Consider the following 27,384-nt stretch of genomic DNA (forward strand, 5'->3'; position numbering starts at 1 on the left):
CATTGTCTAAACTACCGAACCGTATTATTGATTCACCTATATTTTAAAATTGAACTAATTTGATAGCAAAGACATAAATATAATAGGAAAGGGAATTTCATAGGCATAAAATGAGATGTAGATGGCAGGGTGGTATGACAAAAAATATTCATTTTGTGTGAAATAGTTTTTGTTCACATTCTGATCATAGATTAAAAATATGTAAGGTTTTATTGCTTAAAAAATTAACAGCTAATAGTATTAACAAATATAATAATTGTACATTTACATTGTACTGGATTTCGTCAACTCAGTGGGTTTAAATTTTCAATTCTGTTGCATAATAACTTTCAAATAAATTAGGTTAACCCGGTAAAATATTCTAATACATAATTTTTGAAAAGAAGTGAATATGTCGTTTAGTTCTTTCGGGCCAAGCAACATCATGTTCAAGGGTATACAAATCATGGTCTGGTCCAACTTAATTACGCTTTTACTTTTTTATAATAATTCGAAGGAAATTTCAATTAGTTATTCCAATAAAACAATACTTCCAGTTGACAACATTGCCTTATCAGCTGAAAACTGTATGTTAACAAATCAGTGTGAATGGAAAAATATTTAAAGAAGAAGCAGCGTGACACTTCTCAAATCAATAGCCGTCATAGTTAGTGCAAAAAAACTCAAAAAGGAAAAGTTTATTTGATTGTTTTTGAACAAATGTCGAGACTAATTCCATTTTAAAATAAAATATTTCGGAATATTTGTGTGCATCAAGCGGATAGCACTTCGAAAATAGTAACCACAGCATTGTTTTTGCTTCCCTCAAAGCAATTTAGGGGCTGTGCCAAGACCCTTTTTCATTGTCATAATTTTTTGTCAACATTGTGACACAGTGTCGACGACGACGACGTTGTTTTTGCAACTCCTTCACTGCACCTTGGAGGAGCCTTTGCGCAATTTCTACTCCAATCTTAATTACAATTCTACAGAAAGCCTAAAATATTGTTAGACGTTAAGTGATTGTCGGGGTAGTAATTTTATGTTAATATGAATGTTGATTCAACGTCTTTACCTTCGGAGTTGTTGGTGGCACCACAGCCTCTAATTGGATTGTGTGGTCTCGATATCAATCGCAATGCCGTACACAAAACCATATGGGATGCCTTTAGTAGTAATCGCAAAGCCGAAAGGTAAAGTGTAAAATAGAATTTCTTCATTGTCATGTTGCATTGTAACGCCTCTCTGTTGCAGGGCTTCGGTGCAATTTAAATTGTTGCCAAATAATTATGAATTTCCTGTGGCCAAACCAAAACGTAACTCCTATGAATGGTATCATCCAAAGGGTATACTAAAACGCAACTGGATGCTTAAACATTTACATGTGCTTCCATCTGTGGTGGTTTTGTTTCAAGACATAGAATGGAACGACAGCCAATGGACCGAGAAACAACTGCAATGTGTTGCTGCCCTACAGACCCTGAAGAATGCCTTACAGGAACGTAATACTCGCATATGTTTGGTGCTTTTACAAAAATCACCACCATTACCACCTGGCGAGGATATGTTGGCGTCGGAAAGAGCGGCCAGCTTGACTGCTGCATGTGGTATTAACAGTAAAATGTTATTTATTTTACCACATTCCGAGCATTTAATGGGTAAGTATGTTAGTGTGTGAAGGTTTTAAATTCTAAATTCCGTTAGCTTACGTTAACTAAAAAAGTACTGTAGTCAAGTTTATGACCAGGTAGCGGATCGTTTTGAATATGTTTACCACATATAGTCCTAAATTCAAAGATTACAACGACATAATTTATTTGCTTGCGAAAAGAGATACTTCCTGAGATATGGATCTTCAAAGTTACGCTGAAACCCCTGTATTTTCCCATGCCATTTTAAATTCACTAATGTAATATTGGTACCAATTTTGAGCGGTTGAAATCCTAATCACAAACTTCTAATTATTTTATTACTTCATGATTTTTTTTTTTTTTTTTTTGATTTGTGAGAAGTTCATACTTCTCTAAATATGGGCTTCCAAATTTCCGTTGGGATCCAAATTTCCCTTGGACGTTCTTCTAAGAAATCGTTAACGCTACAAAATTTCGTCTTAATTAAATAGTTTTTTTTTTTAATATTTAATATACGATTTTATTTAAATATTATTTATTTTATAACTAATTTGCATTGAACATAATTTATCTGTTATATATTTTTCCAGGTTATGTCTTACGATTAGAATCTGCCTTTGTGGATATGGCTCAGTCATACTACACACTTATGTCGAAACGTATACGAACACATAGAGATCAATTGACAGCAGCTCATACAACATTAAAGATACGTCATCAATTTAAATTGGGTTTTGTTGCTGAAATGCGTCAGGATTTTAGCACAGCTTTAAAGTAAATATTTTTATTAATATTTATAAGATTTTGTTTTCTAACAAATTCCTTTATTCTAGGCATTATACACAATCGTATACCACACTCGACGAAATACGCATCAATGATGGCAATAATTTGGAAATAAAAACCATTGCCGGTTTCTTAAATTACAAAATATGTCGTTTAATGTTTAAACTAAAAGTGCCACGTGATTCAATTAATCATTTCATAAGTCACATAGACAAATATAAAAATCGTGTTGGTTATAAGGATTTAATATTTGAACATTATGCTTGGTTAAGTACCCAGTAAGTTGTGTCAATGATAATAATTTAACTTTTTGAAATATTGAATGTTCTTCTATTATTTTCAGACATTTTGTTTTTGCTGAGTTATTTTGTGAAGCTATTAAAAATGGCCTGCCAGCATTACAAACACAACATCCGGGTATTTATTTTCATAAGGCTGCCGAATATACGCAAAAACGAAAGGAAGCCTTTCTGCAATGCACGGGTAATGTAATTTGTTAAAATGTAACCTTAAAACTATCTACACAAAAATGTTGTCCTTTATGGTAATCAATGTTAATATTATTTTATTTAATTGCCAGGCCCTTCAACCCCTACCGAGCCAACCAACAATTTTAATGGCCAAGGCAGCAGTAATATAACATCATTATATACCGAATATTTCGGTATACGATCGCTGAAATCTGGTGAACCCATAACAGAACAACAAATCAATTCGATGATTAAGGAAAATGAAAAACTTTTTAATCATTCGGTATAAAATTAATATATTTTGAAATTTATTTTTTACTATTTATTTTTTGTATGCCTTTTCATTTTAGAGTTCCATTATAAATCTTCTCAGTTTGGCAATGGCTCAATTTAAAATCTACAAATGTTTGAGATTTCGTAAAAAATTAGCCATTGATATGGCTGATGAGTACTTTAAAAGTGGTGATCATGGCAAAGCTTTAACGTAAGTATATACATATTTTTTAAGTGAAATTATTTCCTATATGAAGAAATCCGTCATTTTTTTTTTTTTTTTTTTTTTGGTAATTAAAGAAATTTTATAATCCAATATTTATAATGAAATGGAATAATTTACATAATAAATGAATGAATGGAATAATTTAGATAATAATTTGGGACAACTTAATTTCTTTAACAAATGATTAGTGAATCCCTTTTAGAAAACAATTTGAAACAAATTAATTTCTAAAGAAAATAATTTGGGAAAATGAGTTTCTTTTGAAAATTGTTTGAAATAAATTAATTTCTTTATAAAATAATTTGGGATAAAATATTTTTCTTCAGAAATTTTTGACAATTTAGGTTATTATTTTTTATTTATTTAATTTTTTAACAAAACTAAATTGCATTTCGGAAAATAATTTTTAAAAAATAATTGTGACTATTTTAAAATTCTAAATTTTTTCCCCTCATAATAATTTTCTTTTCTAAAACCTCATTCAAAAAATATTTCGATGTATTATAAAATTTGTTTTTAAACATTATTTCATTACAGATTGTATTCGTTAATGTTACCGGATTATCGGCAAGATAGATGGGGTTCTTTATTTTCGGATGTTCTACTTAAGACAATGAAATGTGCTCTGCTATCAGCTTCTATACGAGATTTCATTTCATGTAGCTTGGAAGCCTTGTCATTCAAAATTAAATATACTCCCAATGAAAGAGTAATGGTTTTGGAAAATCTATGGAAAGTTTTACAGGTATTAAAGTTAATTTCTAAGAAAATTTCAAAATTTTCCCTGATAAAAAAATACAATATTTATTTAAAGGGTGAACCACCAATACCACAAAATCAAAATGCGCCAGAAGTACGAGCACGTTGGGAAGATTCATTGAAAACTGTTAAAAGTCCATTACAAATTGATATGGATAAACTTACCGATCTTATGGAAATTTGCACTACATTTGAAAAGTTGGAATTAAAAAATGATGATGTCATCAAATTAAATATTATACTAAGGTATAAAATACTTTTTGTGATAGCTTTCATCAAATTGAAAAAAAAAAAATAAATTTGTTTACTTTTAGACTACAAACTGATGTTCCAATCAAAATACGCAATTTACAAGTGATAATAACCGATGGTAGCAACAACTATAAACTACAGCCAACACATATATCCAAATATTCAGATATTTTAGCTTTACGAAAACTCAATGACCCCGCCAACAATATCCAACAGCCGTATGAACAAAATCTAAAATTGGAGCCATCATTCTATCACAGTTTCTCATTTACCACGGAGGCTCAACAATTTTTGGAAAATACTCAATTACGTGTAGTGCGCATAGAAATACTTGTCGGCACAGATAACTTGTCTATGTTGCTGTATAAAAGTGCACCCTATATGAATAATGCCTTTCGTTACCACAATCGTAATCGTGATTTGGATGACAACATTATAATCAATCCAATTTGTTATATTACTCCCACGTAGGTCATCGGTTTTGTGTATAAAAAATTGAAATTACTTAATTTATAGGAAGTGTTTATTATTTATTTATACGTAGACAAAACACACGCTCGATACTGTTATTTGTCATTGGCATTTTTTATTTTATTTAATATTTATTTAATTTGTCGTTATATATGTGCTCCATATATGTATGTTATATTATTAATATAATAATTTTCTTTGTTTTTTTTTTTCGTCTGAATTTTGTTTTCACAGATTCCATTTGGTCACGCAATGCAATCTGAACACTGAGACAACAATGCTTGTGAATGAATACTATATGGCAACAATAACAATTAGCAATCCCTACAATGTTTTCGTAACTGGCATAGCATTGAGTATTAGTGTACCGAACCAATTGAAAAATAAAGGTAAGTCGTTTTTTTTTTTTTTTTTTTTTTTTGTAAATTTGTAATATTTATTATAGCCCTCTAAACGAAAATAAGGCAAATAGTGATTTCGAAAAAGTCGCTTTGTCTTTAAAACTACCTAATGATGGATAAACTTGCCTCCGATAAAGTCGTATGTTTCTTAAGCGCGGGAAATTTAATCGGCTAGGTTTAAGAAAGATGCAAACCAGGTCTCCATCATGCAAATACCCTCAGTAAGCGCAGTAAAGACATCCAAAAGTACGTTTCAAAGCCTGTCACTGGTCTACAAACCAATAGCCTTTCTTTTTTAGGAAGAATAAGAGAATATCTTTTACAAAAACAAAAAATCGTATTCACATAAAATTCTCAAAAACCTCCCAATAAATCAAATAGCGTTCAACTCAAACTAATTGAGAGTAATTGATTTTCAATTGAAGTTTCATCTATTAGTCCAATAAATCTTATTTATCGATATCAAATGGGTTTAATAAGTTTTCATCAATCCAGAAACACCAATTCTTTTTTTGAAAAAATAAAACAACAAATATTTATATTTCATCATTTCATAGATTGTCTTATAAATCTCTTTACATGATTTACAGTCGTATAAACACCAGGAAAATTCTTACGACCACAACCGATTCCAAACGAAACAATGCCACACAATTCGCCACGGTGCACCAAGGGTCCCCCTGAATCCCCAGAACAAGCATCCTTTTTGCCCGGTACTGAGCCACACATCATTGTACGCGATAACTGCATTACACTACGATAATCTCGTTTACATTTCTGTTTCGATAGCATGCGCACATTCACGGTACGCAATTGATTTGATGGTCGTGTACCATTTTCATGTGTTAGACCCCAACCGGAAACTTTAACCCAATCGTTGGTACGAATACGATGAGAACATAATCGAATTGGGGCAATATATCGGCCGGTCATAGGTTTATCTAATTTCAATACGGCCACATCCATATTAACATTTTTCATATTGAATGATTTCGGTATGCTTATTTTCTGAACAGACCGCCGAACTCCTACTTGATTTAGATAGGTGACACCACCATGGACATTAAAGTCCCTCGCCGTAAGACCCTGCATGCAATGTGCTGCCGTTACCACATATCTCTTGGCCACTAAAGTTCCACCGCAAAAGAATTCACCATTTTTTAAACGCAACGATACAATATATTTTGTTTGATTTATGGTCGTTTTCTTTCCACCAATTATGCGCAATTTACTGACAGCATTAGCGCAGGTCTCGTTTAAAACAACTAGGAGCAAGAAAACAAATGTAACCGATGTTGGTTTCATTCTGTAGCCGTTAATGTCTTGCCCTTGCTGTTTAGAACTATTGCCATCAATCTTATTCGGAAACTTATTTATAAGAAGTTTCAGATGTTTAGACCTTGTTACATTTACATAATTCGATATTTGAACAAGTGTTTGGCGCAATAACAACTGTCTTACTGTGCCTTGACCTTGCTTACAATTTCAAGTAACCAATTGAACTACATATTTTTTGGAAACATTTAGTCAAATATAGACGAGTGAGTCAAAGACCGCAAAAGTCAATGAAAGTTCTCCGATGTCTCCTCAGGCATATTCGATATTTAGTAAATATAAAAAATATATTTGTATTTTTTTAATACAGATCTTTTGGCTGTCTTCGATTTGATTAATTGCTAATAATGTGTCCACTTCTATGTCTAATAATGTGTCCTCTTCTAATGTCAGACCTAAAGATATTTGTTTGGTATAAATGATCGACTGGAGTCTAAAAAAATATGTCTCTTTTTAAGACTATATCCATATATCAATCGTACGAAATTTAGTACTCTTCGTACCCATAAGTACGAATTTTCGAAACTACCTCAATCCTACACTTCAACATTAATGTTTATTCCAAAGCTCAGGAATTCAGCTTTATCCGTTCACACATCAAATTTACCAAATTTAGAACGGTTTACCGTACCGTAGATCCGTATAACTACCCCCCAAATCTCAGTTCTACATTCCAACAGTAATCATTATTCCAAATTTTAAGTTTCCAGCTCTCCCTGTTACCCAAATGAAAATTGTTCCAAAATTAGTGCATTTAGTATTATTCGTACACATAAACTCGAATTTCCATAACTCAATCCTACACTTAAATAATAACCTACATTCCAACTCTCCGGATTCGAGCTCTGTCCATTCACCCAAATTAGACCAAATTTAGTATCATAAATACGAATTTCCAAAACTATCTCAATTCTGCTTTCAAATAGTAATCGTAAGTCCGAATTTAATAATTCCAGCTCTATCTGTTCACCAAAATCCCAATTGTACCAGATATTGCACCACTCAGTACTTTTCGTACCCATATTACAAAACTATCTCAATCCTACACTCCGGCAGTAATCTTAGTTGCAACTTTCAGGATTCCAGTTCTACGCGTTCACCGAAGTCCAAATTGTAGTAAATGAAAACATTTCGTACTCCAATAATAATCTTAAGACCTCATTTAAGGATTCCAGCTCTATCCGTTCACCAACATCCAAATCGTACCATATTTAGTAGCATTTATTAGTTTTCGTAGACGTATCCGTTCACACATAATAAAGTTGTACCAAATATAGTACCTTTTAGTACTCACATGTACTATGCTTCCATATCTTAATTTCAAATTCCAACAGCAACCATTATTACAAATTTTAGGTTTCCAGCTCTGTCCGTCCACCCCAATCCAAATTGTACCAGTGCCGTTTAGTAATTTTTGTACACATAAAATCGAATTTCAAAAGATGTCTCTATAGCTCAATCTTCAACAGTAATCTTAATTATAGAGTTCAGGTTTTCAGCTCTATCCATTCAAGCAAAATCCAAATTGTACTAAATTTACTACCATTTAGTACCAATAAGTAATGAGTACTTTTCGTACAAATAAGTACGACTTTTCTAAACTACCTCAATACTACACAATAGTCACACTTGCACCAATTTGTGTACCATTTAGTACTTTTCATGTGTACGAAAAGTACGATTTTTTACAGCTACCTCAATCCCACACTCCAATCGTAGTCCTAATTCCTATGACTAATTTTTGGTTTTTATAGACCTATTTTCCAAAGGAAGGGATTGTAAATCGCCATCACGGGTCAATTTTCCATACGGATTCATACATGACATAGCCCCACTCTCCTCCTTTTCAGTACATACCCCATCCGTTTATGATTGCTTACATTATTATAGAATTATTGTTGTTTTTATTTTTATTCACAATTTATTTTATTATTAACTAAATTAAAGAAGGAATACATTTACAATTTCATAGCTCTATCGATAAAATTACGCACTGACTTAATACTCGTATAGACTCCTGGATATTTTGTACTGGCACAACGTAAACCCCACGATACAATACCGCACAATTGATTTTGAAACACTGCCGGTCCACCCGAATCACCATAACACGAATCCTTGCCCTTCGCCAAATCGCTGGCACAAAACATTGAATCGGTTATCGTTTCACGCTGACGATATGCCTCGACACATTTGCTGCGCAAAACCAGCGGTACACGAACTTTACGCATTTGCTGAACTTCAGCTTTATTATTTTCCGACAATTGGCCCCAACCATAGACATCAATATAATCTCCAAATTTCCAACTAGCCTCACACAATGGTATCGTATCAATATTGTTACCTTTCATATCGGATGCAAGTTTCAACACAGCCACATCCATGTGATAGGGTTTGGGTTTGTTGTAGTTTTGAGGTTTTATTATTTTTGTAACTCCTCGTCGTACACCGGGCTCAGAGAGGCGTGTTGCTCCACCCACCACAATGACCTTTGAGGGATTAATACCGTCTATACAGTGGGCAGCGGTGATTACAAATTTGGGCGCCACCAAACTACCACCACAGATGAATTTGCCATTTACCCTCAAATAAACCAAATATTTGGCTTTATCAATGGTCGTGGGATCACCTCCAACTATACGCGAATTAATGGGAGTAGCTTGAGCAATTGAGTTATTATCGGTCGCATTGTGTATCAGCGGTAACAGGAGTACAAATAGAGCTATTATATTCCATAATGATAGAGGTAACTTTTGGGTCATTTATAATGTTGGCGTCGATATATCAAACATTGGTTGAGAGTGGATTCACAGATTTTCGATTTAGTATTTTGATTTATTATTGCGTGTGTTTTTAAAGTTCCGCTGCAGTACCGGGAACATACTGCAATGTTATGATTTTTATTAATTAATTTCAAATAAGCCACCAAAATCAGACAACTTCCTTATTTATAGAGTTTTTAATGAAAACATTGCATGCATTCATTCGGCTGTTGGTCAGAATTTTGATCTTTATCAATATTTGTATTTTTAATTTTAAAACAAAACCCTATGACGTTGTAGGGTAATATTTGAAAGTGGTTCATTGGAAATAATCTATTAGGTGGATGTTTTAAAAAAATTTATGGAATAAATTTCGGGCTACCATTTTACTTACTTTGAATGACCAACTCATGTTGGAGAGTATACAGAACATTAAGAGTGACAGAACATTTGTTCCATAAGCCGAGCTTAAAAAATATCTTGCACACAGCTCTTCCAATTTGAAAGACCATGTTCCGATATGTTCTTTTATGCTTGGTGAATAGATGGTGCAACTCATGACTGGCGATATTCACCCTCAACGCAGATCGACCAATAGATATTTCGAATATTTTTTTCTCTCGAACACTCCACCTGTTTCCCCAATTCCCAATGCTCCAGATCCATTTAACAGCGTCTTGTAGGTATATAAATTCTTTGACTACCTCGAAGCTGTAGTTCACAAGTTCCAAAGTTGATCCGAGTTTAGTGGGCGAGTTAATGCCATCAGCTTGGTCTTCTTGCCATTTACTACCAGACCCACTTTGGGGGACTCCTTCTCAATTTGTTCAAAGGTGTTACCCGCGTAGGCGGGTAATATGTGTCTGTTACCCGCGTAGGCGGTTAATATGTGTTGTTTGCTGTACACAGTGCCATTCCTGTTCAAATTTGTATATCGTATGACCTTTTCCAGCTGTGGTCACACGACAAAATGTTACATTTTCTGAATCCTCGTTCGGTATTAAAGGGTTCCGATGGGTCCTTTCCGACTTTGACGTTGCCAGTTAAAGTTATCCTGCATAGCTGTATTAATTTTGCAGAAATGCCGAACACAGACATGGCCCTTAAAACCTCTGAGCGAATGCGGCTTTATAGTCGACGAAAAGGTGAAATGAAACCGCATTGGTATGGTCCAATAATGTAATTGACCATTGACTTCAGTCATTCACACAGCACGCGATGAGAAGGATACTTATTCCTCTATAGTTGCTACATATCGTATTGTCTCATTTTTTGTGCATGGGACACGGGGTGCTGAAGTTCCAATCATTGGCCATGCACGCCTCTAGCCAAATTGTACTAATTTGCTGGTGCATGCACCTGATCAGCATCTGACCACCAGTCTTGAATTGTTCCGCTGGTATCCATCGGCACCTGCTGCTTTATTATTCGATTGTTATTCTGACCTCATCTAGGCTAGGTGACTTGATTCTATACCGTCATCTCTTATTGGTTCTGGGGTATCTTCTTCACCGCCATTATTTGACACCAGAAGCTTTTCAAAATGCTCCTACCAGATCCTCAACACGCTGTCTGCATCTGTCAACATGTTTCCTTCTTCATCTCTACTACAGGAGGATGTGTCTGGACCAAAGCCTTCCATTTGGTGTTTACTCGTTGGTAAATTTTCCGAACTTCGTGTTCTTTTTTCTAAAAATACGTTTCTCCTCTCTCCTTTTCTCCCGATAATTCTCTCTCGTATTCCGTGTTGCTACTGTCTGCAGGGTTGCCCTATACGCTGCGTTTTTCATGTCAGTAGCATTACGACACTCCTGATCGTACCACGGGTTACTTGATGGTGGTCTTTGGTACCCAAGTGTTGATTTTGCTGCAGTTTGTAGGGAGTGGGTAATTTTTTGTCATTGTGCTTCTATATTATTATCGGCAAGAAGTGCTTTCGTCAAACAGTTGGGTAAGTTGAGCGGAGTAGGCCTCTGCTACCTGTTGTGTTTGCAGTTTTTCGACGTCGAGTTTTCGTGTTGTGTTAGATCGCACCTTTGCTGCTAAATTAAGGCGGGTGCTAACCTTGGCAGCTACAAGGTAGAAGTGGTCCGAATCGATATTCGATTCTCGGTTCGATCAGACGTCTAAAACACTGGGTGAATACCTCCCGTCTATCACAACATGATCAATTTGATTTCTCGTTGCCTGATCAGCAGAAATCCAGGTGGCTTGTGTATCTGCTTCTAACTACCATGTTTTTGCTGCCGTGAAGTCAATCAACCTCATGCCGTTGTCGGATGTTTCTCCATGGAAGCTGATTTGTGCATTAATCTCCTAGCAGAACTTTAATGTCATGTCCAGGTCAGCGGTCATACACTGTTTTTAAGCGCTCGTAAAATATGTCTTTGTCTTCCATCGGAGCATGGGCACAAATAAGACTGATGTAGAAGAACTTCACTTTTATGCGGATTTTTGCAATTCGCTCATCTACTAGAATGAATCTGGAGACGAGGTATTTTATTATCCTTTAACCATAATTCCGCACCTAAATTCATGTCTTGTTTAATGGCAGCTATATCAGTGTCCACAATTAAGATGAAAGAGGGACCAAGATAAGCCTGGGATTCGCCATGTTAAAGCCAATTAGAGTCGTTGCTTGGTATATATCATTCCCTACGCCACCCGGTCTTTATTAGTTATTTTTTTTAATAAAACCGCCAAAACCAATTTGTTTTCCTTAAAAACTATAACTTTTACCGACAAAAAAAAACAACAATTTCGTAATTTAGTAATTCTTCATCGTATTTTCAATAAAACTCTTAACTTTATTGATATTTGTATAAACTCCAGGATATATTTTACTAGCACATTCAGGTCCCCATGAAACTAAGCCGCATAATTGATTTTCATATACAGCCGGTCCACCCGAATCACCATAACATGCATCCCTGTACTTAAGATCTCCGGCACAAAACATTGATGATGTTATTCGGGCAAAATTTTTAAATGCCTTCTTACACTTTCGTTGATCTATAAACGGTACTTGGACCATACGCAATCGATCCGATGGATATTTGTTACGAGTTTTACCCCAACCATAAACTTCGAGATTTGGGAAATGCGCGGTATTGCAAATTTTAATTGTTGAAATATTTTCACCGCTCATATTTGATCTCAGCACCAATATGGCCACATCCATATTTAATTTGGGACGATTATATTTTTTCGGTATAATGATATGTCGAACATATCTCTTAATAGTTTGTTTACTGAGCAGTGTTGAGCCACCCATAACGGTTAGACTAAAAGGGACATGACCAACAACACAATGGGCAGCTGTGATGACATGTCGTGGACTCAGTAAACTACCAACACATTTATATTTGCCAAACACCCGTATGCTTACAACATAGTTTGCATCCTCTGCAACAGGAATGCCACCCATTATCCTTGTTATGGACCTTGTATTTCGTCGTCCATCGGGATCATATGCTGCAAAAAGTATCACGGCTAATACGAAAAGAATAAAAAGTTTAATCATCCTGCCACTGATTACGAACGAATGATTTCAAAACAACTTGAAACTTGTTTGTAATTTTTCTATTGGGTTTTATAGCCATATTTGCAATTTAAAACAGGCAATCTCAATGACTGGAATGTCAGTAATAAATCTCCTCTATGTAAATTCTTTAAATAGTTAAACTCAGTGGAGTAGTTTATCTATTTTCATTAGATTTGCTATTTAATTTTATAGGTTTGTTTTATTAAAAAAAATATATAAATACAACTGGAAAGAGAAAATATAGAAAATAAATCTTGGGGTATAAAGGTATATTATATATTGTATGCACCGAAATGGCACATCAAAAATATTATTCACTAGCGAAGTGCCCGCTACTTCGTATGCGGCAAGGGAATACAAAACAAATAAATAATATTTTATATGGAAATCGTGAATACTGTATAATTCGATGTACTATATTTCTCATCTATTCCTACATCTATTATCAAGTTTTTTTTCCGAAATCGTCTTCTTATTTTCATTATATTAAAAAGTAATCACTCAAAAGTACGAATTTCTAAAACTACATCTATCCTGCTTTCAAATAGTAATCGTTGATCCAAATTAAGAATTCCAGCTTATTGGTTCACAAAAATTCCAGCCTATTTGTTCAAAAAAGGTTTTGATATATCAAGCATTGATTCACTCCCATCTTACGTATCTACCAGGAATATATGCCTATAAAAACAATAGCTCGATAAAAGAACTGCAACGAGCACAGAACACTGCATTAACCAGTAAGGAAAGTAATAAAGTCGGACTGGGCCGACTATATGATACCCTTCACCACTTTGGGTATATTCTACATATATATCCAACAGACGCGTTTTTGTTACATATCTATATCTGTACCGATTTCAGGGAAACTTGCCAGAGACTAATTTATATTACTTCAATACGTTGTGTCAATCTAGACTTAATTCTGTACCCTATACCAAAATGCACCAATTACATAAAATCGGATTAAAATATATATGGGGACTATATCTAAATCTGAACCGATTTTCACGAAACTATGCACACATCATTCTAGATTTAATTCAGTACGCTGTGCCAAAATTCGAGGAAATCAAAACATTTCCAGGGACTTTATTGGACTATTTACCTAAAATCGGGCGAAACTATATATAAGAGCTATATCTAAATCAGAACCGATTTTCACGAAACTTTGCACACATAATTCTAGACTTAATTCAGTACGCTGTGCCAAATTTCGTGCACATCGAAAGATATATAGGGACTTTGGTACACCATTTACATTAAATCGGACGAAGATATATATGGGAGCAATATCTAAATACGAGCCGATTTTCACGAAACTTTGCACACATCATTCTACACTTAATTTAGTACGCTATGCCAAATTTCGTGCACATCGAAAGATATATAGGGACTTTGGTACACAGTTTACCTTAAATCGGACCAAGATATATGGGAGCTATATCTAAATCTGAACTGATTTTCACGAAACTTTGCACACACCATTCTAGACTTTATTCATTACGCTGTGCCAAATTTCGTGCAAATTGAAAGATATATAGGGACTTTGGTACACCATGATCCACATGAAATCGGACGAAAATATATATGGGAGCTATATCTAAATTTGAACCGATTTTCCCAATTTCAATAGGGTTCGTCCTTGGGCCAAACAAATGAGCTGTGCCAAATTTCATCCAATTCGGATCATAAATGCGACCTGTACTTTGTTTACAATTTAACGTGGACAGCCGGACGGACGGACATGCATAAATCGACTCAGAAAGTTATTCTATGCATATTCTCAAAAAGCCAAAAGAAGCCATGGGTCTATCTCGATTATTTTTGCCTGTTACAAACATATGTACAAAGACATAATACCCCGTACCACAGTGTGTTGTAGGGTATAAAATTGTTTTGAATCTACCAAGGCGTTATTCTTCCCTGCAACTTTTTAGACGCAAACTCAAAACTATTCTGCCGATAAGAGGATTATATGTGCAGCAAATATTTACGTATGTTTTCAAGTCTATCAGGAACACAGGTGTAAGATCAATAGAGTTTGCCGTTAATTTTGAGAGAACTGCAAGAAATACACGTCAATCCTACCAACTTCATGTTGTCAGGTGTAGTTTTGAGACCACTAAGCACCGACTTGGTTTTGCTGGGCCAAGTGAATACAACAAATTGTCGCTTGAAATAAGAAAAAACTACCTCTGCCATGTACTCCAATCATAATCTTAAGTCCACATTTAAGTGGACTCAAATCTAAATTGTATCAAATATAGTACCATTTAGTACACAAAAAATACATATTATGATATGATACACTCTAACCGTAATATAAATTCCAAAAGAGTTGGAATCTTTAACTCTATCCTACCGTCCAAATGCAAATTGTATCAAATTTAGTACCATTTAATAACAACTTCTCTACCCTATAAGTATGAATTTTCAAAACTACCTCAACCTTGCAAAACTTTTAGAATCCCAGCTCAACCCTTCGCACAAATTCAACTTGTACCATATTTAGTACTTTTCAATCGCATAATTACGAATTTACAAAACTACCCCAATTTTACACTTAAACAGAAATTTTAGTTCAAAAATTCAGGATCTCAGACCTATCCGTTTACACAATTACAATTTTCGAGTACAAATTTCCAAAGCTGTCTCTATAGCTCAATCCTCAATTGTTATCTTAATTCCAAATTTTCAGCACTCTCCGTTCACCGAAAATCTAAATTGTACTAAATTTAGTTCCATTCATTTATTTTCGTACCCATAAGTACGAATTTCCTCCTACCCATAAGTACGAATTTCCAACCTTATCTCACGCCTACACAACAAAAACAACCCACAATCGAAATTTCAAGCTTCTATATCCAGCCGTTTCATCTGGGCGATGATCTGCAAGTCACTCACTCACTTAACACTAAGCTCTTTTATATATTAAGAAAGAGGGACTAAAAAATAGAAGTCACAGGGGCATTGAAAGGGAGACGATACTCTTCCCGAAACACGGCATGTGGGTCTTCAAATTCGAGCCAAATCCAACGAAAGTTTTCGTGGTTGTAGCATTTCGAAGTACACGGTGAAACTGGTCATGTGTCTACTGTTCAGTTTGAACAGCATTTGAGTTAAATTCTGAGTGGTACACCATATTTTGTTTCTCTATAGTCTTAAGAGTAATGCGATAAAGTCTTCAAAAACCATGTTTTCAAAGTTTTGCAATCGGAGTTCTAGTATGGGCATATGCTGAGGACTAGTACATTTGTACCTATTCTACGGGGTGAAATAAAAACTGCAACAAAGTCAAACGATATATTTTTTTAACTTTATTGAATGAAAGCAAAAAATGTCGGAAGTAGCCTCAAATTTTGGAATATGTTTAAATTTGTTCGAATTGGTCACCTAGCCTTAAAATGGCCAATGAAACCGTCACACGCTGCCCAAATGTTGCTCTGCGGTATTTCGGCCCATTCCCGGCGAAGCGCTTGCTTTAGGTGATCGACACTTTGGTGTTTTTAGCGTCAACCTTGCTTTCCAAATGATTTTGGTGGCCATTGTGCGCTGGAAATGAAACGAGGAACCTCATTTTGTAACTAGTCTTGGGTGGCATGTGCTAAATGCCACGGTCGATTAATACGAGCGCAGAGCGACCATCGGCTGTTATGGCGGCCCACACCATCACCATGGCCGGCGCTTGAGTTGTGGTGGCTGGCCAACCGAAGGTGCACATTTTCAGCTGACCTCTTTGGCAAGTAAGCACGATCATTTTGTTTGTTTACAAACTGCTGGACAACCCAAATTCGGCAGTTCACCACTTTCGGCCAAGCGAAGAAAATGTTTAGCTCTTTTGAGTCTATTTTCTTTCCGTTGCGGTGTAAGATCTTGCACTTTTTGGAATTTCAATGGCTTTACCCCGAGCCCATTTTTCAATATTTGCCGAATGCAATATTGCGATATGTTCAGCTCACAAGCCATTTTTCGGCCAATGCGACACGGGTTTCGATCAAGTCGCTTATTTACTTTTCGAACCATTTCTGCTGATGTTGCTGTTTTCTTCCGTACACTTCCTTGACGTCGGGCTATGCAACCAGTATCACGGTAACGAGCGATGGTACGAGACTCAAAAGATTTATTCACATTTAAATGCTGGAGTGCTCTTATTATAACCACTTGTGGTTTTCCTGTCAAATATAAATAAATCACACTATGACGCTTGAATTCCATCACGAATATTTTTTTTCTGGAAAATTCTTACCAAAATTATTTTGTACGCTTGTAAACAGCAGTCGGACGAGTGGCTTAGAAATGACAGCAGTCTGAAGTTGGTTGCAGTTTTTTCATCTCACCCTTTATACTCAACATTTTTCAACCTGCATTCCGAATATATCCAAACTAGCGGAATTATTACCTTAATGATTAATGATTCATAATAGACATTTCGTGCAAATAGTTTTTTCATATGTATGTTTTTGTAGTTTTGTATGTGTTTACAAATTGAAGTGAAATGCAACTTCCGAATGAAACGTACATTTCAGTATTATTCAATGGATTCCCTCATTCGATTCATATCGATATTTTACGCATTATTAATCTACACAACATTCACCAATGCCAAACACAACAAGTTCCGTACGCCATCAAACACCGATCCTCGTATTGTGGGCGGCGAAGAGACAACCATTGATCGAGTACCATATTTAATAAACCTACGACGAAATGGACAATTTACTTGTGGCGGTTCGTTGATAACACCCTATTGTGTCCTCACCGCCGCCCATTGTGTTTATCGCGCAACTGCCAATAGTTTAACAGTAGCTGGAGGTGCTTCAAAACTTACCGATAACGCCGAAATGCGACAAGTTCAACAAACATTTGTATCGGCTTTCTATACGCCCAGCACATTGGATATGGATGTGGCAGTTTTGAAATTAATGCAACCTTTGGTGGGAACAAATATTGCCACAATTTCTCTTTGCTCCAAAAAACCCGAGGATGGTGAATTGGTACAGATATCCGGTTGGGGTTATACAAGTGAAACAAATCGTCAACCATCCGAACAAGTTCGTACTGCCAATGTACGCATGGTATCCCGTGCAGAATGCCAGCAGGCCTATGGAGGACAAGCAACGCTGACAAGCAGCATGTTTTGTGCCACAATACCCGGGCAGAAAGATTCATGTTCGGGTGATTCTGGAGGTCCCGTTGTCTATAGGGGTGAGGTTTGTGGTATTGTTTCATGGGGATTTGGTTGTGCACGTCCTGAATATCCTGGTGTGTATACAAATGTCGCCAGTTTGCGAGTAAATGCCTATATTCGTGGTATTGTTATGGCAAATTGTTTATAAGATATGCAGATAAAAATAATAAAAAACGATTTTTTAATAATATTTGAAAATTATTTTTATAAATTGAAATCAGATCCAAGGAAAAGGTGAAAACGCCCTTGAGTTCGGCAGGTCCGAACTAGTTTAAAGATATCTGGACAAGCCAGCAGAAAGCTTTTCATCACAACACGGCTCAAAATTTAAACCTATGTTATTATATCATATTGGTCATGGAATATTACAACATTAAAAATTGTTGTTGTTGTTTTAGCAAGTTTTACTACTGTTATTTTTTTCTACACGATCTCCTACAAATCCAGTTTCAAAACAAGGAGTCCATAGTGAAGATGGGGTTAGGTGAGTGGGTTTGTCTGGGTAATTGGCTACACCACCCTGATCTCATCACAAAGTTGTTGTTGTAACAAATTGGCTATGTAATTTTCATTCCTGAAAATATTGGTAGACGAAATCGAAAAGGAAAATGGAAAATATATTAACTTAATGGTGTTAGGATTTGAAGAGGATAGCCGGAGAAATTGTGCACTTCTATCGACTTTAGCCATATATCAATGGGCAATATACTTGGAGGAATGGACGGAAAATTGTATAGATGGTGTATGTCGTGAGGGCTTTGCTGGCAGAAGGGACACATATTTAGGATTCCGGGGACAATGCGCTCTCGATACGAATTAGGAATACATAGACGAGCGTAAAAGTCGACTTTTCGTTTTTGCCTTTGACAAAAAAGTCGACTTTTCTATCTTTCAATTTTGTCAAACCTGGTCAAAATCGATTTTCGACTGTTAGTGACTAATGAAAAATCGACTAAAGATTCGATTTTTTTACATGAATTTGTGTCAACAGAGGTAATAAAATAATCTTTGGGCAATTTGGGGTTTGTGCTATAAACAAAGTAATTATGAAGAAAATCGATCTTGGAAAGTCGACTTTGCGATTTCGTAAAATATCAAAAATCGACTTCGATTTTTAGACTTTATAATATAAAAAGTCGATTGGTCGAAAGTCGATTTACTTATCCGTATACGAATTGAGAACGATGCTATACCCGGATCATAGTTGCGCCAGAATCGAACGGGCTTGCCTAGGAAAAAAAACCTCTCACTGTCCGAAATTCCATCTTTTGATATAGGATTTCATCTTTTGATATAGGATTTCATGACGTCTTGAATGACTTCACGATGGCGCCCAAGTTCTGACGGCTGTGTCGCGCAGGTGGATCAGTCATCACTGTGAAATGGCTGAGATGACAAACATGCCAGAAGGAACTGTCTAGTCAACCACACATTATGTTGCTTGAATGAAAGCACCTTCGTATCCTTTTGAAGAAAAAAGGAAAATGGAAAAAAAAACCATGTGTTAATGGGGCTAGAATTTGAAGAGGGGCAATTGAATAGATGGTGTGTGTCGTGAGGGCGTTGCTAGCAGGAGGAATATTGAATTGAAAACATTACTATACCAGGTTCTTTGTTGTGTCAGAATTGGACGGGTTTGCCTAGGAAGAAGGGTCTCAATGTCTGAAATTTCAGGACTATGTTGGTGTAGGACTTTGTTGCATCTGTATCCACTTAAGGCTTGGGAGAAAGCCTATTGATGTACGGATTTCACCGCGTTCGCTATGTCGATTTGTTGTCGTCCGATGGAATGCCGTCTTTTATGGTTGTGTAATGGTTGGATTGACACTTCCGATAGTATGCCCGCAGGAACTGTCTAGTCAACATTACATTATGTTGCTTGACTGACAGTATCCTGGTCTCCTCATAGAAGTGATCGACGCTAGTCACCTGGACACATCAGGTTGCAATTCGGAGTGCATTATTTTCCATTACCTCCATTGTGTGGCCTGACGAATGTGTCGCGAAGGTGGATCAGTCATCATTGTGTAATGGTCGCGATGACTCGCCAGCAGAAGCGGTCTAATCAACATCACAATATGTTGTTTGACCAAACTGGTCACCTCATGGATGTGATCGACGCTCGTCATCTGGACACACCAGGTTTTGCAATTCGGAGTGCATTACTTTGAGTAGTTTACAAGTATCTTCATTTTGTGGCACTAAGGAAAGTAGTCCAGTGGGTCGATTCACAATCAAAATTAAACAATTCTCAAATCGATAAAATATTATAACGACAAAATAAGCAATATTTTAATTCAATAACAGTTTTTAACAATAATTGTTAAAAATGTTGTTAATAATAATATTCTAATATAATATTCTTCAATATTGAACATGCCTTGTTTTGTTCATAATTTGTATGTATGTTGTTTTCAAAATGTTCCAAATGAAAAGCTTTTTGAAAGTTTATCGACAATTTGTCTACATTTTTACAGAATAACATGTTCGTTACTGCAAACGATTTTATTTGTAGACAAAATTGTCGATTGTCGGATTGTTATAAGTTACTGAATCAACCTACAGACCTGGGCAGCATAATTAAGGATGGATGGAACGATGGCCTTGTATGTTGTTACAACGTTTTTTAATCCTTGCCGCAGGAGGTGTCAGACAAAGATTTTAGAACTTTATTCCTAGCATACACCTTTTGGTTGACGTAGTTAAAAAGCGAGGGGAAATGTAGGAGGTTTTCTAAGACCACCCCAAGGATTTTCGGATTATGGACCTGTAGTCATTTGTGGCTTCAGATATGCATTTCATCGTGTTCGTTATCGATGATCTGTTTATTCTGATCAAGCTCGTCATCTGGACACACCAGGTTTTGCAATTCGGAGTGCATTATTTTGAGTAGTTTGCAAGAATCTTCATTGTGTGTCGCTAAAGAAAGAAATCCACACCGGGGCGGCATAATTAAGTATGGAACAACCGATAGCCTTGTATGCCCCAGGCTAGATTGCATCTTCTGATTGACGTTTTTGGAATACCAGGAGAAATATAGGATGTTATCGAAGACCACCCCAAGTATTTTGGGATTATAGACGGTGGGGATAAGCCTTTCAATTCAAGTACTATATTTACTTCTCGGATCCAGGAAGTGAAAAAAGACACATTAGACGTTCCAGTGGCTAATTAGTTGAAAATTTTTACACTTTCGTCGTCAAGGTTGTTGTTTTGTGGTCTCTAAACAACTAAAACAATTTTGTCTACATTACTATTCTCCACCTTTATTTCTTCATATCCCATTCAATCTGGTTTTATATTTATCCCTAATATTATACTACATATTATTACGATATTACATATTAATTCCAATTTACTACATATTTACTGTGTATCAGAACATTGTTTACAATTAAGTTTTTTGAACTGTAAATAAAGCTTAGCGACGAACACTTGATCTCAATGGAGGTCATACGCTATAAAACATTTACTACCATTATACTTAGACGTATGGGTTTTGAAACATAAACTATAAATTAAATTTCACAATTGATTTTCAAATAGTTCAAAAGATCTCTTTGCAAAATGATTATCATTAAATATTTGCTGTTTGCAATTGGCGTAGCCACATCTTTTGCAGATAGTTGGAGTATATCCTCATCGCGCACTCCGCGTATTGTCGGTGGCAAAAAACTCTTTGTCGATGAAATTCCCTATATGGTGAATATACGCAGTAATGGTAGTTTCCATTGTGGCGGATCATTGCTAACATCGAAATGCGTAATAACGGCTGCTCATTGTGTCAAATATAGTAAACCCCGAGAATTAATTGTACGAGCTGGTGTTACCTATCTAAGGGAACGTCATAACCCACGAATGGTTAGGAGAATCATAAAATATCCGAATTATAATATTAAAACAATTAATTATGATCTGGCTATATTGGTATTGAAAACACCATTAACTGGTCATAATATCAGAACCATAGAGCTAACATCTCAGCCACCACCAGATGGTGCCGTTGTCAGAGTATCCGGTTGGGGTCAGGAACAAGAAAATGGTGATATTTCGGAACAATTGAAATCTGTTCAACTTAAAGTGATATCCCGAAAAGAATGTTCAAAATTCTACAAAGGTTTTCGAAATATTACCGATGCCATGTTTTGCGCCTTTGTACCGGGCCTCAAAGATGCTTGTTTGGGCGATTCTGGTGGTCCAGCTGTATACAACTATCGTTTGGTTGGTATTGTGTCATGGGGTCGTCGTTCGGAGTGTGCTCGCCCCAATTCGCCAGGTGTTTATGTTAACGTCGCCAATGTTAGACCATGGTTGGATGCTGTAATACCAAATCATTGTTATTGACAATAAAAGAAAGAAAATATATTTTTAGAGTTTTAATTTGTTTTAATAGTTGAGCTTGTGGCAGGTCAAATTCATGGATTGTAGATGTATGACCAAATACCCATGACAAAAAAAAGTATTTCTGTAGTGATGGCAAATGTCGCAATGACTGCTCAATATATTTGATGAGCCGCTTATAGTCCCAAAATCAATTATAAGAAAAATGTGTTAATGGAGTTAGGATTTGAAGAGGGTAGCCGGAGAAATGTGTAGGCTCGGATGGACAGGAAGGACATCTATTTAGGATTCTGAGACAATGCGTTGTCGAATCGAACGGATTTGACTAGCTTACAGTCCCAGATCATGGATCGAAACTAGTACGGATACAATTCCCGAACTTGTATGCTTGTGGAATGATCGTTGGGTAAGGATAGGAGACGGTGTGGAAATTGGCTTCGAGAGGTGTTGGTTTTTGCATTTGGTTATTCCATTGTGGAGGGCCTGTAGTTATTAGTTCAAATGGTAGTAGTTTCGGCTACGAAAACCTGCAGAGTTTAGTCTGTTGGGGGCCATTCCCGAACAAGCATGCTTGTGAAGCAATTGTTGGCAGGGATGAGATGCATGGTGGTCACTTTCGCTTTTTATTCCCTTTCAGCGATAGTGTTTCATTGTACACAATCTACAAATATTAGTTCTAATGGTAGTAGCTTTGGCTATAAAGCTGGACTGAGGCTATAGTCTGTGGGTTACCAGTCTCGAACTGTTTGGGGTTCACATAGCTTGCGTTATGAACCTGACCGAAAGTTTCGGTAGCACAGGTGTCAGGGTCCCTAGATCTACGGATCTAGCCTGACAGTTGGTATTGGCCCTTCGGTGCTGGAGGTGGTTTATACTCAAATCGCGGGTGGAGTTTTGGCTCGATGTGGAGTTGCATTACAACCGGGCGTCAGACCCATAGAAAGGCAGGTGTTTAAGATGGGCTCCGCTCCTGATCGACGCTCGTCATCTGGACACACCAACTTGCAATTCGTAATGTATTATTTTCAGTAGGTTACGTGGATCTTCATTGTGTATCTCTAAAGAAAGAAGTAAAGGCCGGGGTCAGCAAATTTAAGGATGAACGACGATGACCTTGTATGGCGATACAAACGTGCCTTTTGTACTTGTCCCAGGAGATGTCAGCCAAAACATTCAGAACTTTATTTCTAGCTTTCACCTTTTGGTTGAAGTAGTGGAAATGCGAGGAGAAATGAAGGAAGTTTTCTAAGACCACCTCAAGGATTTTCGGATTGTGGATCTGTAGTCATTTATGGCTTCTGATACGGATTTCATCGCGTTCGCTATCGACGATCTGTTGGCGTCCTATGGCGTCTTGTGTGTGTCACTAAAATGTGGACACCGGGCAGCATAATTAAGTATGGAACGACCGATGGACCTGTATGTTATTACCAACGTTTCTTTATCTTTACCCCAGGAGGTGACAGCCAAAGCTTACAGAAATTTACTTCTAGCTACCGCTTTCTGGTTGACGTAGTTAGAATGCGAGGAGAGATAAAGGAGGATATTGAAGACCATCCCAAAGATTTTGGGTTTATGGACGGTGGGGATACGCCTAACTTCGATGGAAATGTGAAATTCTAAGTGAAAAGTGACACAGTAGACTTTGTACTGGATAATTTTAGATTGCGCTTCCGGAAGAGATTTGACGATTATGCAGAATCATTTTCTTCATTTTCATTTTCCGTAATCTTTTTTTTAGATCAGATCTCTAATATGTTAATCTCAGTCGTTTGGAACCTTTAATAGTGAAACTTTTTCAATACTATTATATGTACAAAATATTTATTTCATCTTCTTCTTTCTTTTCAGTATTCCTTGCCACAGATGTTGCCAATAATAAACAAAAAGTTCATTCGGTCATACATATGGACATTGGAGATTTAGCTATGCAAAGTTCCAATAATGTGTCATTCTACATTCTGAGTCTGGTGGAGACAACGATTACCTTGCAACAAAAGCTGTTCTATACCACAGATGTACTCAAACCCAAAGTGACAACAGCCATAATTGTAAATGATATTACAACACCGAACAGTAGTGAGGTAACACCAGAAAATACACCAGTAGCTGGTGTAAAAACCCTGCCAGCATTGACTCCACAATTACCCATGTCTCTGTTAACGCCAGTCCAATTGGAATTTATCGATGAGAATAGTGTGCGTAAAACGCAAGACTCAGTTCTGAGTATAAAATGTGAACCTGAATTCAAATTTCAAGGACGTTTTTACACACTAAATCGTATGCCTTTGACAAAAATCTATCGTGGTGAGAATTTTCTATTTCGTGCTGGACTTGAGGTTCAAAGTGATGTCGATTTGGATATCTTGGAAACCTATTTTATATGTGTAAGTATAGGGAAACTCTTTTTTCATGAAGACGTTATTCACAAATCTCTTATCCTTTTCTAGGATCATAACCTAGTGCAATCAAGTTATAGTTTTAAAAGGAAAAAATTCACCAACACCTACAAGCGTGGTGAAAAACTCGAAGATGTTATAGTTTTGCGTACTAATGACAATTCAGATGAATGGTTATCCATTAGGGACTATGAACGCAATAAAACGCACGAATGGCAAAAGTCTAACATATTTCATCGGTTACGAAGTTCCAGAAAAAACATGAATCTAACCGACCCTACTGCTGCAATTCCAAACAGTGCTGCCAACAATGCGGCATTGAACAAAAGTTTAATGGGTAAATTGGCCACCAATATGACAATAATCAATAACACTGCCTCCTCAGCAATGATGTCTAGCCAGAATTCAAATATGAGCTCATCAACCATATCGGACGATGGTAAAATAACCGCAACAGCAACAACGACGGGAAATCTAAACTCCAATAATGTGGATGAAAATGTTCAGGCGCTGGCGCCCAACAAACAATCACAAAATTCACGTTTAATTTACAATAAAGCCCTTGATGCCATTCAAGCGACTGGCCATCTCAGGGGATTCCTTAAGGGTTCAGTATTAACCAGTTCACAGCAGCAACAACAACCGTCACAACAACAGCAAATACTCTTCGGTTTCTATTGTGTCAAATGGCGACGCAGTGGCAGTAAAGAAGAAAACGAGTCTAAATTTGTTATAATGGGTCTGCCAATTATAGAACCACCTCTAAATGTCTACTGTTCCATGGAGGAGAAAATGTTCGTTAAAATGCCAATAACATTTAAGGTGGTATTGAAAAATCCAACATCGAAAGTTATACATCTGATCGCATCATTAAGTATAAATCTATCGGATAATTTTATTTGTTCGGGTCATAAACAGGTAAGATGGTGAAAGAATTTAAAATTTGAAATGTAAAAGAGTTTCAGTAATAGAAGATCTTTATGCAAAAGTTATATATATATATATACAGTATTTCAAGAATGATTTTATACATGGATAATTATTAACCCTTTTTGGCCCAATGTTGCCCACAGGCAACAAAATATTTGGAGCTTATGCTGTTGGTAGATATGTATTCTTTGGATTTCATATGTCAAGTCCTGATTATGAACGAAACATATCACAAGACAAATCTAAAAAATTCAAATTTTTGGTAAAGTTATAAGCTTTTTAATATAGAGAAGAGGGTAAATTTAAATTGCTTCGTATTCAATGTACGAATTCTGCCATCAGAATTATTTTTGATTCTTGTAGAACAGAATTTAGAGAATAATTTAAAATTATTTTTTCGTCGATTTTCTTGTAGAACAAAATATAGAGAATAATTTAAAATTATTTTTTCGTCGATTTTGCATTTGGTTTTCTTCACATTGGGCTTTTATTTGTCAGAGAGAATGTACTGTATCTCCCGAATGCAAGGATGTAGCGATGTCAAATTTTGTCCATATCCTATCTAGGATAGTTGCATTAAATCTGTGAACAGAAAATTGTTCTATGATTACGGAAAAAATTCGGGGCTCAAAGGGTTAAACATCTACAAATATAGAAGCTTGAAATAAAATTTAAATTATTTTTGATATTTGTGTGTTCTGCACTTTAAATAGTTTGAGTAACCAAATTAAAATTTAGTACAAAATAAAATATATGGTATGAGGAAAACGCCAATCGATCTAACTGGAATAAATCATATTTTTTGCGAGATATAAGCTTTGTTGTAATCATAGTATGAAATTTATATTAATTTTTGAATTATATATTGCGTCTTTCTCTTTGTTTTTTAGCTGGATATTTCAATATTTGCCTTTGGCGAAAAAGAACTTGTCTACAATCTCTATCCACTGCAAGTTGGCTGGCAAAATTTACCTGAACTTACTTTAGTCTATAATACACAAGCCGATCCAACAAAGGACGAAGCGCAAAATAATTTACTCAGTGAATTAGTACAACGATCTATACTGAAGAAAGTATTCGTTTTGGTAAGTCTTTAGTGCACATGATGATAATTTATTCCATACTTCTATTAACAAAAACTGTAAATTCCCTAATTCCATTTTAGCCACCATTAAAACAACAATTAAATAAATGAGATGTTTTCCCAGGGACCGCAAGACAATTCCTGAAAACTGTATACTAAAAAAAATTCAAAACTAAACTATAAGCCGAAAAGAGAGACAAGAATACACATTCTTCTCGCAGCGAAGAATAAAGTGTACAAAAATTGTGAAAACATTTATTATTTTCTAAAATATTATAATCTAATTTAAATTAATATTTTTTATTAATTAAAGTTCAACTTTTTTTCTTAACTCACAAAATATTAAATATATAGTATAGGATTTTTTTGTGTTTTTTAAATTAGTAAATAATAAAATATTGTTTGTTTAATGAGTAGAAAAGTTATGGAAAAAAATAGTTATTATTAAAACATGAAAAAAGTATGTATATTATTTCCCTGTTTTATTTCTTTGCTGATATTTGAGGTTATGTTCAACCATGGTAAGTAAAATCGGTTTTAATAAAAATATTTT

At 35.7% G+C, this 27,384-nt stretch overlaps 3 protein-coding genes across 3 annotated transcripts; 2 read left to right on the plus strand and 1 right to left on the minus strand.

Annotated features, from left to right (window-relative positions):
* Nucleotides 1-1,017: 1,017 nt before the first annotated feature.
* LOC133337604 (trafficking protein particle complex subunit 11) lies at nucleotides 1,018-26,952 on the plus strand. Its single transcript, XM_061545816.1, has 15 exons — nucleotides 1,018-1,172; nucleotides 1,234-1,637; nucleotides 2,201-2,384; nucleotides 2,444-2,674; nucleotides 2,740-2,879; nucleotides 2,977-3,149; nucleotides 3,217-3,350; nucleotides 3,903-4,110; nucleotides 4,180-4,370; nucleotides 4,439-4,843; nucleotides 5,082-5,236; nucleotides 24,270-24,805; nucleotides 24,869-25,735; nucleotides 26,638-26,832; nucleotides 26,913-26,952. The coding sequence occupies exons 1-15, from the start codon at nucleotides 1,030-1,032 to the stop codon at nucleotides 26,940-26,942; spliced, it is 3,996 nt and encodes a 1,331-aa protein (XP_061401800.1). The 5' UTR covers nucleotides 1,018-1,029; the 3' UTR covers nucleotides 26,943-26,952.
* On the minus strand, nucleotides 8,542-9,345 carry LOC133337605 (seminase). The gene has a single exon (XM_061545817.1). The coding sequence runs from the start codon at nucleotides 9,343-9,345 to the stop codon at nucleotides 8,542-8,544; it is 804 nt and encodes a 267-aa protein (XP_061401801.1).
* On the plus strand, nucleotides 17,425-18,225 carry LOC133337609 (seminase-like). Its single transcript, XM_061545820.1, has one exon. It carries the CDS (start codon nucleotides 17,425-17,427, stop codon nucleotides 18,223-18,225), a length of 801 nt encoding a protein of 266 aa, XP_061401804.1.
* Nucleotides 26,953-27,384: the final 432 nt, after the last annotated feature.

This window comes from Musca vetustissima, unplaced genomic scaffold (assembly GCF_032173495.1).
Source record: "Musca vetustissima isolate MV318-11 ecotype Yass unplaced genomic scaffold, APGP_CSIRO_Mvet_v1 utg77871, whole genome shotgun sequence".
In the NCBI taxonomy this organism is placed as follows: domain Eukaryota; kingdom Metazoa; phylum Arthropoda; class Insecta; order Diptera; family Muscidae; genus Musca; species Musca vetustissima.